Here is a 16,007-nt window from a genome sequence, read left to right on the forward strand (position 1 = left end):
AAGAGTAACACAATATCCAGCTCGATGCCGAATGTTAAGCCAATGAGGAGGGGAATAAGCAATACCCGGCATTTCACTTTATTCGGCATAGGGTTTGGCTGAATTACAATGGATAACTGAGAGTTTATTGTTTATATAATCAAACTATTACAAATTCTGTACTGGTATTAATAAGGTACAGTATAATTATTGAAGCCTTAAAACTACATGAGAAAAACAGTATTAAATAAGCATTCTGAATTTTTTATCACATATTTATTAAGCTCCATACAGGTGGGATGTAGTTAGTTTACGGATTACTGTATCCACATAACAATAATAGCATAGGTTAAGTGTCATCCAATACAGCTGCTCCCATACTTAAGTACTTTTGCGTTTCGGAAAGGCAAATTACTTTAAGATACTGTACTTGGTATAGATTTTTTTTGATAAGCATACAAAATAATAATGTATGTAGTACTTATCAAGGCTTAAATAACAATGGTATTAATGATCAAACTTACTTGCAGCAACTGGTATAGCTATGGTATTTTTCTCCAGTGTTAATAATGCTCATCAATGAGTACTACAAATTAGGACTTGGGTATTACTGAATTTTGACTCGCAAACTTTTCAATTTACCAAGCATCTCAATATCCCATTAAGTTCATACATAATGGAGTAACTGCAACAGCAGCAATATACAAGAAGTGTCATCTAATACTCTAAGGTGGGAACCAGCAACAATACTGCACACTGTAGTGCATTTGTTTCAGTTCAGTTGATGGCCGATTGTTACCAGATTGGAAGATCAATATGACTATGGTCTAGTAACCACAGAGACTCCTTCCTACCTCTTACTAACACTTAATGAATTTCAAGCAACAACAACTTCGTATTCAAGTTGTGAGCATAGTCCACTCTTGTAGCTAAAACAAACCATTGTACACAAACTCATTCCTCTCACATAATTAAGGCTCACTGAATCTTATGCAACCACAACTCAGCACTCAAGTTCTGGGAGTTTCATCAGGTGAAAACGAGCCAACTACAGTAATTCAAGTTCCCTGGCTTTCAGTCACAGCTGAAAACAGGTGGAAAGCTTCATACCTCACTGAAATAAAAAATAAATAAATACAGAAACCAATTAATCAATAAAAAACACCATGATTCATCGTAAAGACTCCCTATACTGAGGCTGGCCACGGTACAGTTGTTTTCTACAGCCTGGAAACTAAACCAAGTGCCAAATCAGCTAATTACTTCCAAACAGTTGCTGGAAACTGTTGGGAAAAAAAAAAAATCCAAAATGTATAACAATACATGTTGCAGTTTAGACTATTTACTGTACTGTACCTTTGGCTGAATTTCCTGCCTCAGTGTTGTTAGTACTACACTTACATGGAACACATGTAATCAGTATTTAATGCAAACTTTTCTGCTGTCATACATTTTCTAAACAATTCAGTATACAGTATTACCATTCACCATATTCCCACCTAAAGCTGGGATCAGGTGGTAAAAATATTAACCTATAAGTATTTATGCTCTAACTGGTTGTTCAGTACACTTACATAACCTAAATGTTTCTTGGGAAAAAAAACAAATAAAAAAATAAGTCAAAGCCCATATTACCCCCTCTGAAGTACAGGGCCCTGAGGCTAGGCTACTGCTTGATTAAATGATGTACAGTATTATATTATCGTAAAACATCCACTAACCTCTTTGGAATCAAACCTATGGATGGCCGTCACCCCAATCATGCGTTCTAAACTCAGCACCACCAGGCCGTTACAATACTTTCTCCCATATGACACTCTGCTTAACCCCGTCAACTTGCACGATGTTCTTTTTTAGTTTATTCTTACTGCTTCCAGATGATTTTTACTCAACTTAGGAAGGCACTTTTATACTGATGGGGTTTATTAATGCTATATCTAATTCATCCAGTTCCAAAAGTCCACCTGAAGCTGAATGAAATGGTCAGAATATGACAAAAACAATGTGAAAAATCATCATTCACAATTGCTGGTAAACAGTGTGTGACAGTAAAAGACCCACTGTTAGAGTACACGATACTACTTATACTCTGTGCATTATTCTATTTACATTACTCAAATATGCTACAACCTAGTTTCTAAAGATTGTTTGAAAGTACACTTGTTTGCAAGCACAGTTAATGTTATATAAATTCCAATCAACATTACAACTAGACAAATAGAGCAGACTTTACACTACTGTAGTATCCAATCACATGATACTCAGTTGTGAAAATGCAGCCAGCCACAAGAAGAAGCATACATCCACAATCCACGTTTAGGAAAATTTATCTGGTACCACAGCCCAAAACTGATCAAAGAAACTGAGGAGTAATGAGCTCTTTGAGCTTTATGTCCCATTACATATATATATATATTTTTTTTCCATAGTTCCTGTGGCCAACTATACAAGTTTAATAAACTGATTCAAGATCTCCCAAGTCATTTTTTTCATATATTGTATATACTGTATATTGTACTTATTTTTTCAATGTGTCTGACTCTGGGCCTAGGGTTGCATATTAACTGGTCTTGGAAATTTTGTCACAGCTCTTCCGTAGAGATTTACTTTGACATGACACCTCAATATCCTCTTGCATATCCACTCAACTTGATGTAGTGCTGCCTACTCACTTCCAATTTCTCCCATCCTTCCAGTGACTACTGATTACTCTTCCTTCCTTTTCAAGTGGCTTTACATTGAGTGAGAGGTCAAACAGTTTCCTGTAAACTAGGAAACCATTTACAATGCTGGGTGGTAACCATATAACCTACCCACACGTGTCAACAAGAGAGTTGGTGGAGGGTTAGTGCCCCTCCCATAAAATGATGAACTCATAAGACAAATGACCACCCCCTATGGGATTATGGCATCTGGCTATCGACAGATACAAATATGTTAAAGATAGAATTGATGTCAATATTAAAATGACATAAACAGCATGATAAGATGCAAAATAACTCACTACGGCAAAGGTGCTCAGAAGCTTCCAATGCCACTCGAATATGGGTCACAGGTTGATCGGGCATTCCCTGAGGCCCAGCAGTTGTCCTACATGCCACCACCACAACTGGGTCTTAGCGAGTCCACGGGTACTCCTTGCCATATTGCCTTTTGAGGTAGATCATTTGTGCTTCAGTCTCCAGTTTGGCCAGTTCTTGTACAGCTGGGGCTAACTGTTCCACGTGCGTCTGGTATGAGGACCCTGTATCAAGAAAGAATGGTTATGTGACTGGCTATCTATCTACCCTCTACTAAGGCCAAGGCTAATTGTTTCACATGCATCTGGTACAAGGACACTGTACCATGACAATATGGAGGCCTATTTGTATAACATAAGTTCTTCTGTCGTATTGTATTGTATAGCTTACACAGGCTCCAACATGGCTGCATGCATTGGCTTACAATAAACAACTCTCCATAACAGTTACCAAACAACTCTCCACAACAGTTACCTATTATTACAGAATTCTATTTCTAATATTCTGTCACTTGACTGTTGACTGTAATTTGAATGTAAAGTATTTGACTTCTGTATGAGCAGACAGGTATACACATGTAATCTTGTACACAATTTAAATTTAAGATCCTTTATAAATACGAGTCATGGCCATGTGGAATAAGTCATAATCATCCTGACCTCCTTTTCCCAACTAAGCACTGGGAGAGGGAGGGTCCAAAAAACAAAGATATTGGAAACAGAAATCTACACGGGAAGTTTTGGTAAGTAGCTGAATTTTTTTAACGATGGTAAAAGCCAATCCCATTTTACCCACTCCGAGGCAAAGAGGACAAAGTCTAGGCAAATGAAGTCCAGCAAATTTAGGTGTAAATGATCCAGCCTACTTCTCTTGATGACTGAAAAACTTCCAGTCACCTCTTGGGGATAGAACCTATGATAGGCTGTCACTCCAACTGGGGCACTCAAATGACTAGACCACCAGACTGCTTACAGTTCATTGCCCTGACATATTTACATCAGCAGCACATAATGTCACCACTGCTGTTGCTGATCTCATTACAGTTGCATACACTGTTTTATTAATAAGTATGAGAAATATCACATACTCCCTACCAGAAAGTGTACATCCAAATATTTTTCATTTTTTCATGTCTCTATAGCTCACTTAGTTTAAGCTGACAAAGATCCCTAGCCCTTTTTAGCTTAGCTGATGGCCAAATGTAGTCAGACTGTATGGTCTATTAATCAGTAACCTACAAAATTCTTTCCTACCTCATAACCAGGCTCACCAAATTTCACTTGACCACATAGTATTCAATTTGTGGGAATTGACCAGTCCCATCAGGTGATAAATCTACTACAGTCTCCCAGAAGGTTCAGTCTACAATAAACTCATGAGTACCCAACATCCCAGCATTCAGGCAATGTGGAAACAACTTCAGCTGCTGAGAGAAAATGGAATATAAAACAATTAAGGTGTAGTAAAAGTATGAGACTCTGACTAGGACAGTGTACAACAGTGTACGACAGTTAAGTGGAGGATAGAGAGGTATATTTATGTGGCTGGTGTGAGTCTGAGGGAGCTCAGCCTGATAGTGGACGACAAAGATAACATTGGGGCAATTTGTATGTACCCACTCCCTACACAAATAAGGCATCTGGTTAGGCATCCATTGATAGATAGATAAACACTCAAGAAATACGAAGACAGATATAGATATAAACAGACAAATATAGACAGGCAGGCATACACAGACAGAAAGACAAAGAAACAAGCATGATGGGATAATCTACTTACCCATCTGAGCACGTTTCTCGCCGTACACAACTTTGCCATCAAATTCGTCAACTGGAACCTTCATTTGATCATCTACTTGCTGGATTGTAACTCCAAGGTGCTCTTCAATGTCTGCCAGGTACTGCAAATCAATCAAGTAATCTGTTAAGTAACCAATGTCATGCTCCCTCTATAAAGAATCCCTACAGAGGTCGGCCACTGTACAGCTGATGTATTTTATAGAATGGGAGCTAAACCAAATGCCAAAACCAGTAATTAATATGCCACACATAAATCAAAGACAGATCATCATAACCATCACCATCACAATCTGTTTCTCACCTAAGGATGTCGCTAAAGAAGTACTCAATAAATGCTTCTAAAAATAAAAAAATAAACAATCATCTGCAAAAACTGGTAACATGACGACAAGTAAGTATAGGAGAGGAAGAAATGAGACTGACCTGTGGTTCATTGTACCAGGTGCAGCAGCCTCGCTCGGTGGTCAGCCTGGTATTGTAGCAGCCACGGCCACGGGTAGGGCACCACTCTCCATGGTACCACACCTGTCATGTAATAATGCTTTACGATACAATTGGTATAAGACAACAGGTTAAAGATGCCATTGTTTTAAAATACAACTGATTTAAGATACAAATGCTTCAAGACTGAACTGCTTTAAGACACAAGGTTTAAAATACAACTGCTTTAGAATACAATTGTTTTAGGATACAACTCTGCTGGGATACAACTTCTTAAATATGGACTGCTTTAGGATATCCTGTACAGCGACCTTGCTCGGTTATTAGCCTAGTACTGTCCCAGCCACAGCCATGGGTAGGACACCACTCTCCATAGTCCCATACCTGTTGTGCAACAATGCTTTAGAATACCTGTTTAACCCTTCCGCTGTGAATCACACCACGTACAGTAAAAGTCCTGTAATCTGAATCGCAGGGGACCAAGGGTCTTTCATACTATTGGGAGGGCCCTTTGAAAATAGAAATATGTACATGATCATTCAATAAACACTTAAAATGATATGGGTTATTGTTTTTTCATTCATTGCCAGACGCCATGTATCCCAAATGGGGTGGCCAAGGGCTTAGAGTTAATTGTTCTACAGGGAGGGGCACTAATCCTCCACCACCTAACCAGAAATACATAGAAGTGTAGATGAATAGTTGCAGGGAGGTACATCCAACTCCAAGGGCAAGTCCATGCCATATAAATCCTTAGATATAGCCAAGAAAAATTCAAAAACTTTTTTTGCCTTGACAATTTCGGGGTACTGGGATTTTTTTACTGCTGGTGGTGCATCCAACTCTCTTCACTTTGACATGGTTCAAAACTGCTATCTCGCCTTTTTCCATGCTGAGTTTCTATTAAAGATTAACACCTGAGTATGGTGCTAGTCATGAAGTGCTGTGGAATGAATGCAGAACCACAGCACTGTCTTATTCTGTTATTTAGCTACATGAAATAAGCTACAAAAGAATGAAAATCTGGATTAAGGTTATATTCTAAGTTGCTTTGGAGTTTTCATGGGGGGGGGGGAGTCTTTTGTAATTTATTCTGTATATAATATCTCAGTATCCTTTTTATGTTACTGACACAAATTATGTCAGTATTAAAACAATATAAAGAACATGCACAAGAATACTGAGGTGTAGCTAAAAAGCACAATAAATCACTAATAAGGAACATGTGATGTGAGGCCTCTTGTGCCATCCAGAATAAGAAGTCAAACCCCATCCCTGGTTTCACCTTCTCTGGAACGGCAGAGACGAGAGAAATTGCAAGACCCATTCTCTCAGCACGCCCCACTCGCCCAATGCGATGAACATAGTTGCTCTTCTCATCTGGCAAAGTTACGTTGACGATAAATGGTAGACCTCCAACATCTGAAAGTAAAATTGTGGTGGTTAAAACTGCACTATACTTCTATCTATCTATCTACCTATCTTCTCATCCGGGAGAGTTACACTGATGATGAATGGCAGTCCTCCATCACAGTCAAGTCAGGTGTGAAAGTTTTCCATGTACTATACTTCTACCAATTTATCTGCTTGTCTATATACTAGTCATGCATACATGTTATCAGTGTACTATACATTTATCTATTTATCTATCTATATAGAGCCAAACACCTTAGGGCTGCATACTTGCCCACAAAGGTTTCACAGCAACTCTTCCTCAATGTTTATTTTACATATTAAATCCTGACAAGCTCTTGTATGTTATTTGAATCAAATAAATAATGACACAGTTTGCATCAATAAAATACAAAAGGATACTGAAGTGATATGTACAGACTACACTGTTCAGGTACAGGTGTTACAGAATCTCCCAAGTCACTTAGAAAATTATCTGTTATCCTGCGGGCGGGAGGTCCATGAAGACGACTCCACCACATCACCCTGTCCTCTGCCCTCCCTCCCTCTAAATACTTTCACTAACATACCTCTCCACTCCATCCCTCCACCTCATCCATTGTCCCTCCTCACTCCTTCCACCTCATTCATACACACATTCCTACTCTGCATTTTTCTAACCTTACAAAAATCCCTAACCCCTTTCAGCACTGTTTATGACCAAAAGCATTCAGACTGGAGGGCTGATTTGGCCAATAACCAACAAAACTCATTTCTACCTCATAATTAAGTCTAAACAAACTTCATGCAACAACAACCCAGTACTCAAGTTGTGCAAGTGGTCCAGTTCGGTCAGTAAGAAAGCAAATGAACTATGGGTCACTAATTCCTCTGGCTCCGATACCACTGCAGATGAAAAATTAGAATCCCACTGTTGAATCTCTGAAGGCTGGACTCCCTCTAAGCAAGCTCTATATATAGGAAAGGAAATACATAGACAAGAACTTTATAAACTCTGGTAATCTATGCTTTATATACAGGAATGAATCATTATATTAACTGGTAATATAGCTATACTGACAGAAGCAAACTCTATATACATAAACAATCTTGCTTTACAGGTAGGACTGAAACTACAGAAACTGGTAATCTGACTTTACAGGTAGGAATGGAACTTTGCTGACAAGAACTTTGTAGAAACCAGTATTGGAACTATAGCAGGTAATCATTCTGTAGTTTATGGCAGATTTTCACGGCTCTGGTGCCGAGTTTATTAATGTCCCTCCACTCCCTACCTAGCCCACAAGAGAAGGATGGTGGACTGCAGGAAAGGGGCGCTTTCAGCTTACAGTCCATCAGGTTCACGATCAGGAGAGCCTGGGGCTACAACAACCTTTTCATGCATAAGTGATCCTAATGTATATTGCACGAAGAAGTCTCACTACCTACATCTGTTTGTTTTGCTTTGATTATCATGGCTCCAACAAGCTTGCATTAACCAGTCTTTGTCACCTAATGGCGGCTCTCCATGCTGCTTGAGCTTTGCTAGCCGCCTTATTCAGTCCCTTAACTCTATGACCTTGTCCCAGATCTTTTTCACTCTCACAACCTTAAACCAACATTCACACTTCTCAACTACAGCTCACCAATTCCTCTGGCAGCAACATCAGTGCAGATGAGGAACTTGACCTTCCCATCTTTAAAACTCTGCAGGTTGGCCTTTCTCTCGTTAGGCTTGCGATCACCATGCAAGCACACGCAGGAGTATGGGTTGCCGCGGTTGTTGGCACCACCGCCTGCATTTGACAGAAAAAGGTTATGGAATCAACATGAGACTGAGTTGAACAGACTTTCTAACAGCAAGCTTCCAACCACTATACAAACACACACACGTGAGTACAGATTAACTCAGCTGTTAACTCCACCTCCTGAAACTGCAAAAGCCTAATTTATGGCTAAGGAACTGACAGGGGATCAAGTCAATTACAACTGACAGTGGATCAAACTGGTAGGAAATGAAAATAAATGATACGGAACTGGCAGGGGACTGAGTTTTTGGAGCTGACAGGGGATCAAGTTGAATGGAACTGATAGAGGACTGAGTTTGTTGGAACTAATGGGGAATCGAGTTGGCTGGAGTTGTGGTCACCATGCAAGCACGCACAAATAGGGATTACCTTGGTTGTTGGCACCACCACCTGCAACAGGCAAAGACTAAACATGAGACTGATAAATATGTTGTGATGCACGATGTGAATTAAATCACCTGGATGCAGCAAGTATGTGCAGTATTGGAAACAACACCCTCTAAAGAAAGAGTTGAGGTCTAATGTATGCTGAATAAAACCAAATGACTGAGGCACCTAATATCACCTCACATGATGTGTTGCTACCTTCAGGTGACTCTACACTAAATGACAGGTCAAATGGCTTCTTGTACCCAACAAAATCATTTACTATGCTGGATGATAACCATACAGCCTAAAAACAGATGCCTGGTGGTCTAGTGGGATAAAGTGCAACAGTTACATATATATCCTATAATAGTTTCCAGCGGAAGGATGGTTGAGGTTTACTGCTCACATACTTCTACTCAAGGAGGAGCAGCTGATCACTTTCACTGTAAATATCTGGACTGATTAGCCTAATACTGGGTCTCTACACTCCTGATATGGAAGTGATGATGATGACGATGAGGATGACAAAAACTACTAATTGTATTTTCTTTATTATTTCTCTTGTTTTCGACTTTTTTTTCCACACCACCCCTGAGGTAAATGTCTATAGGTGCGTTTTTTTTTTTATAGCTTCCATGGCAGGAGACTGACCGAGTATGACCGGCTCACACAGGGCTGTCCCTCGTGTCACCACCTGACACCGTCGCGAAAGCAACGCTGACAAGTCTTATGAGATTTATACTATACTATAGCTTTTTTATTGAATTACATCTATACAGAGTGTTTAAAATTCACTTATAAGTAGTTACTAGCTTAAAATAGGAGAGTGAAAGAGACAGAGAGAGGTGAGCACAAATAATTACACGTGTGTCTGCGGCGATGTGACAACAGAGCTAACAGTGTGAAGTCCCAGATCGCCCCACCCAAACTGCCTTCATAATAAAGCACGACTGTAGTACAGTCAGCTATTAAATTCTCAGTTATTCCCCCCCCTCCCCCCAAAAAAAATACCTTGCATATTATAGGGTGCATCTTTTCATTTGTAGTGTCTCATCATACAGGATATACATTACTTCTGAAACTTGGTGATGCTATCTTTTGTGCTCAATTAGCTTAACCAGAGTGCCTTAAGACCGGATTGGTTTACAAATACTGATTCCAAGTAAACAGATGAAAATAATTAAATGCATTTTTTTTCCATATGAATGCATGCTTAAAATTACTAAAAAGGCTGACTTAACTTGTAATACTGCATCCTAATATGTATAGCAGTTTACACAAATAATTTTTGTAAACCCATCACTTCATGAACACCTGTCTCATGTCTGAGCTTCACAGCTCTCATTAAAAAGTGGAGATATTATTGTACTAAAATTTACAAAGCATGTAGGATATAAGGTAACAACCTATCTCCAATACTCACCAATCTGGTTGAAGTAACGCTCTAAGTTGTCACAGTCAAGTTTGGTGCGGCAGAAAACGAGAGCTTGGTCCATTTTGTGTGTGTCAATGGCCCTCACACAGTACTCTCCCTTTAGCATCTTCACTGCTTCACTTAGTGTTTCTGGAAAAATGCAAATACTGTACAGCTATACACTGCGCAGTCATATGTAACATGGTAGCACATAGCACAGTTATACATACACATATCGTTCGTTCGTTTGTTCGTTTTTGAAGGCTCCAACATGCACACATGCGTCGGCCTTGGTCACCTAATGGCAGCTATCCATGCTGCACGATCTATTGCAGCCTCCCTGTTCAGTCTCTTAACCTCGAGGTCACACTTAATGACCTCGTCCCACGTCTTTCTCGGTCTACTCCTCGCAAACCCACCCGCAATATTAACACTTCTCATCTTAAGCACCCAATTATCATCTCCCATCCTCTCCACATGCCCAAACCATCTCAATCTACCTCTCCTCATCACAACATCAATACAATCCAGTCCCATCCTACCTCTCAACTCTTCCATCGTAAACCCAGCCCCCACAGGCCTTGCACACACGGATGCACTGCACATCCACCTAATCACTGTCATTTCTGTACGTTTGAGCCTGCGAATATCCTCTTCTTTTACTGCCCAGGGGTCTCACTACCATACAGCATCACACTCCTAACACAGGCTGCACACAAAGACTCCTTAGCATGTAGGGAGAGTCCTCTCAATGTCAGGAAAGGCAAGAGCTCCCTGAACTTCTTCCAACCACTTCTCACCCTAGCCACAAAGCTAGCTCCAGCCCCACCTCCAGCACATAACAAGTCTCCCAAATAACAAAACTCTTCCACATACTCAAGAGACTCCCAGCAAGTTCAATCCTTTCATGCCTGACACTCTCCACCTGCAGCTTCTACACCCTCATCCCACCACTAAGTTACTTTATGTCTTGGTGGGCCTCTTGTCCAACCACATATTACATTAGTAACTCTCAAGAGGTTGTTCTTGAGGACTCTGTACTGTTCATTAACGCCTCTGTCTACGGTTCCCTGTTCAGCCACCACTCTCATCTTGCTACAGAAGGCATCCCTTACTATTTGGATTTCCAGCTTCCATATTTTCATCCTAGGTACATAAGTCCTCTTTTTCATCACTCATACTTTAAGCACCATATCACAAATCAATAGTTTGTGCTGCTGCACACACTCCTCGCTTCCTGTAACTTTAACATCCCTCACTAACCCCCTATCAGCCCTCCTAACCAGAAAATAATCTGTCTGACTGCTATTTCCCCCCAACTTGTATTTAATTAACCTACTCTTATCCTAAAATGTGTGTTGCATACAATCATGTTCGTTGCCTCCCCAACCTCGATTATCTTTTCCTCTTCTGCACTCCTTATACCATATGCACATCCCCCAGGGACTCCTTCATAACCTTCAGCTGCTTCACCTACACGACCATTTAAGTCCCCTCCCAAAACCGCTATCTCATCATCCCCCATCTTACACGTATTAAGTCATTCCAAAATCTGTCCTTCTCTACCTCATCCAAGCCTGCCTGTGGAGCATATGCCGAAATACTTGCAGTCATCATTCCACCAAAGAAAATTTTCACTATCAATATCCTATCGCTTACTCTAATAACATTCATAACATATTCCACCCATTTCTCCGCAACCACCAAACCCACACCCCCATATCCATTTGTCCCCCCCTGCCAAAACAACTTATAGTAGCAATCCTTCCCAACAATCTTTTTGGCTGATCCACCCCTGTTCCAGACTTCCTGCAAACATGCCACCTACCTCCTACTGAATGCTTCAATGACTTCCCCTGCTCTTCCCCTCAATCTTCCCACATTCCATAAACCCACCCTCATCCCCCTGGGCAATTTAATGTCCTCAGGCTTGCTTTGAAGCTTATTCTTGTATTTTGTCATAGTCAGTATTAATAAAGGGGGATAGACATACCACAGGCCCCACTCACTGCACAGTCCCAGGTCCAGGCAATGGATCTGGGACCCCTAGCCCACCAGCTTACCAGTTGCTGTGGTAGTGACCTCGGGGCACCCTAACAGGACAGCTGCAGGGACATCCCCTGTCCTAAATCCCCATTTTATTCTACGATCAATTCCTTGGTTCTCTTCCAAGCTCTGTGGATAAGTATCCTACCATATCTCTTTCCTACTACTGTACACCGAGAACACAAATAACCATGTGACTGCCACAATTTTACATTTGTAGAAGGGAACTACTATGTCTCGCTTCCAGTTTTTTGGCATTCTTCTCTCTTCCCACGTCAATTTCTATATAATCCAGGTCTATTCAACCACTCTCTCCAGGTCTACTCAACCACTCTCACTCTCTTTCTCTCTCGCATTTTCTCACCTGGGGTATTATTGCCAGGCCTGACCCCATCTTTGGCATGCACCCCATCAGTTTGCACATGACGGCGTAGATTGGTCCAGGACTGGTCTGTTCGGGGGTCCACGGTCACCACAACATGATGGACTGTTTCTGGCACTGCATCCTCACCCTTCAGGTCCACCCATGTTGGGAAGTGCATCAAACGCTCCTGAAATATCATCATCATCATCATCCTGAAGGTGGGGTGATGTAGGGCCCAACAAGGGAAAGAAACGAAGATGACTGTGGGAGAACTAACATTTGGTATGTGTATACTGTTAAGCATAAACCACTGTCTCTCCACATCCACATCTTCCTCTCAGACAACTCATTTCCACTTCTCTCACTCAACCTGTTTCCTACCAATAGAGTCCAAGCTTCACTTTCATGTGTGAAAGTGGGGACCACAATGCCGTCAATGAGGGACTTTTTAATATCCATGTTCATATTCCAGTTCATTATTAGTGCTTTCAATGAACCAGCAACCTTCCTTCCCTGCTGTACCCTTTCATGCATTTCATCTTCTAAACTTCCACCTTTGCTCATCACATTAACTAAATATTTGAAGGCACTCACATTCTCCAATTCTAACCCATGGATTGCGAGCCACAGCTCAGGCTGTGCTGGCCGTGCATCACCATAAACAACTTGACCCCTACGCAATCTTACGCATGGCGCTATGTAAAGACAGAGAGAGAGAGAGAGAGAGGGTTTCTTCTTTTCACCAGATGATGCCCTGGATGTTTATCTTCAAGTTTATAATAAACAAAGATTAAAAAAAAATTGTTTTTATTTTTTTTTCCATTTTTTCACTACTCCCGTATGTAAACTTACACATGGCCCTACACAGAGAGAGAGAGAGAGAGAATTTTTTCACCAGACAATGCCCTGGATGTTTATCTTCAAGTTTAAAAAAAATATATATACAGTATATATATATCCTTATTTTTTTGCGCACCACGGGGTGGGATAAAAAAAGGTAATTGTGCAATCCACAGGTTAATCGTTCAATTTCACTATGCACGCCATGACATCATTCCTCTAAAAACCACAACTTTACTCCTTGCTACAAGAACAAATCAACAGCTACAATGATAAGCTCTGAGGATATTTTTAGTAGGGCCAGATTATTTTATTCAGTTGAGACTTACCAGTAATTGCCTAGTAATCAAAACATTGCAAACACAACTAGGTCATATGCTTGTCATTGTGTCCAGGTTTGGTCGATCTGAAGGGTTGAAGTGCCCCACAATTAAACATGAAAGAATACAAGAAAGAATGAAAATGTGACTAACAATAAGGGCAGCACAGAGCTGGCCAACAAAAAACCAATATACAGTACTGTATTACTGTTGTGGCTGTGGCCCCAGGCTCATCTGATCATGAATCTGGTGGACTGCAGACTAAAGCTGCCTTTCTCTTCCTGTCAACTACTGTCCTGTCAAGAAGCAGGCAGAAGAGCTGTATATATATATATAGTGAAATTTCAAATATCGATGGACATATGTACCTAAAAATCACCGCGAAATTCAGATCATCGAAATTTAAACTGAACTTCTTATGGGAAAAATTTGTGTGGGTCCGGGGCCACCGAACCTAACTACTGTACTTACAAAATCATGATTTTTTGCCCACACCCCCTGTAAACTTTATGAACTATAATTGTGGTTAAGTAACTGTAGTTCTGCATTGTATTACCATACTGTCGGCAAGTGTATACTTGGTGTATTTCTGTCCTTTCCTGTATTGCCATTTCTCCTTTGGCTATAAAGATTTAGAGGTGCCAGGCTGCTCTCGTACATTACCTCTGCTACCCAAAGAACCACTCTTGCTTGCCATTTTGAAACAGGTAATTTGCAACGAAAATACAAAGAAAATACATACAACTAAATTGCAGTGAAATGCATGTCCACATATGGTTAGGCTCATATTTTTTCTTATAATTTTCCTTCACTTCTAGCATTTTGGTTGGCATCAAAAATATTATCTTTGCTTGTTTTGGTTGGAGTCTGGCCCTGAGAGTGCATGATACATACGATATTTGGGTAGGTTCATACTTTTTCTTATAATTTTCCTTCACTTTTACCATTTTGGTTCGCATCAAAAATATTATCTTTGCTTGTTTTGGTTGGAGTCTGGCCCTGAGAGCGTTGAAATTCGCGAATTTGCATCGAAAAGTAAGGTAGGCAGACCACTCCAAAATGCATTGAAATTTGATTCATCGAATTCTAAACTGTTGAAATTTGAGATTTTACTGAGTATATATATACATATATAAACTACAGAAACTTACAGCCATGCGCTTGACCTCGAAGGAATGGAGGGTGGCCGAGCATACGACCATCTGCAGCCTCTTGCCATCAGAGGTTATCTTGGGGATTGAGCCGTGGATGCTGTTGATCAGACGTTCATGACCCTGGTAATGCAGGGAATACAGGGTTAGTAATCTTTCTCTCCTATAGTTCATTCATTTTAATTACAGTATCTGGAGATTTTAGTCTTTTTGCAGTTTATTTCCCAATGCTCAGTGGCAGAAAAAGACAATGCTAAGGTTCTGCATACTGTTCATAGCACTTCTTCATGACAGGCACCGATTCTAGTCTTTATGTCAGGACTGACTTGCCTAGCCCCGGGATCCTACGCTCCTCATGGGGCAACATATGAATGAATGATGGATGGATGGATGGACTTACTGTTATAACTCAGCATTCAAGATGGACAAATGACAATTTTAGTCAAACTTTAGAGTAAAAAAATAAATAATAAGTACAGTACAGAATATTTTCTCTCCTGTATTTCATTCATGAGTAAGATTGGGAATGAATGGGCGAGGAAGATGCAAGGAAGGAGTTGCTCTGTTGATGAATGAGGTGTGGCAGAGTGGAATGAGAGACTACAAATGTGTCAGCTCGAGGTGTATGTATGTGAAGTTCAAGTCTAAGAGAGTGAAAGTGGCAGTGGTTGTAGCATATGCACCTTGTGAGGACAGGAGTGATGGAGAGAAAGACAAATTTTGGAATGAGCTGGATGAAGTAGTGGGAGAAATGCCTAGGAGCTACAAGGTGATCACAATGGGGGATATAAATGGAAGAATAGACACTGGTCATGAGGATGACATAATGGGTTGTTTTGGAGTACCAGGGGAAAGTTTTACGCCAGGTACCCCTTTTTTGGATAATAATAATAATAATAATAATAATAATTACAGCAATAATGATCTATCTATCTATCTACTGTCAGACACCTTAATCCCATAAGGGGTGGCCACAAAGAAAACGTCTCCATGTCGCCCTCTCCCCAGCTTACACCCCCCATCTCTCATACACCTCTCCACTCCATCCCTCCATCTCATCCTCG

The 16,007-nt window shown here is 40.5% G+C and overlaps 1 protein-coding gene across 1 annotated transcript in view; it reads right to left on the reverse strand.

Moving 5' to 3' along the window:
* Positions 1-257: 257 nt before the first annotated feature.
* The window catches only part of Ddx1 (ATP-dependent RNA helicase Ddx1), a 29,506-nt gene continuing 13,756 nt past the window's right edge, over positions 258-16,007 (reverse strand). The window contains exons 8-15 of the mRNA XM_080283954.1: positions 14,944-15,066; positions 12,633-12,819; positions 10,232-10,372; positions 8,278-8,427; positions 6,525-6,661; positions 5,222-5,323; positions 4,779-4,899; positions 258-3,223 (exon numbers count right to left, since the gene is read on the reverse strand). Of these exons, the coding sequence (XP_080140080.1) occupies positions 3,096-3,223; positions 4,779-4,899; positions 5,222-5,323; positions 6,525-6,661; positions 8,278-8,427; positions 10,232-10,372; positions 12,633-12,819; positions 14,944-15,066 (1,089 nt within the window). The 3' untranslated portion in view covers positions 258-3,095. The remainder of the gene's footprint in view (positions 3,224-4,778; positions 4,900-5,221; positions 5,324-6,524; positions 6,662-8,277; positions 8,428-10,231; positions 10,373-12,632; positions 12,820-14,943; positions 15,067-16,007) is intronic.

Source organism: Coenobita brevimanus, chromosome 99 (assembly GCF_032717465.1).
Source record: "Coenobita brevimanus isolate Jiangsu-jjx chromosome 99, ASM3271746v2, whole genome shotgun sequence".
Classification (NCBI taxonomy): Eukaryota; Metazoa; Arthropoda; class Malacostraca; order Decapoda; family Coenobitidae; genus Coenobita; species Coenobita brevimanus.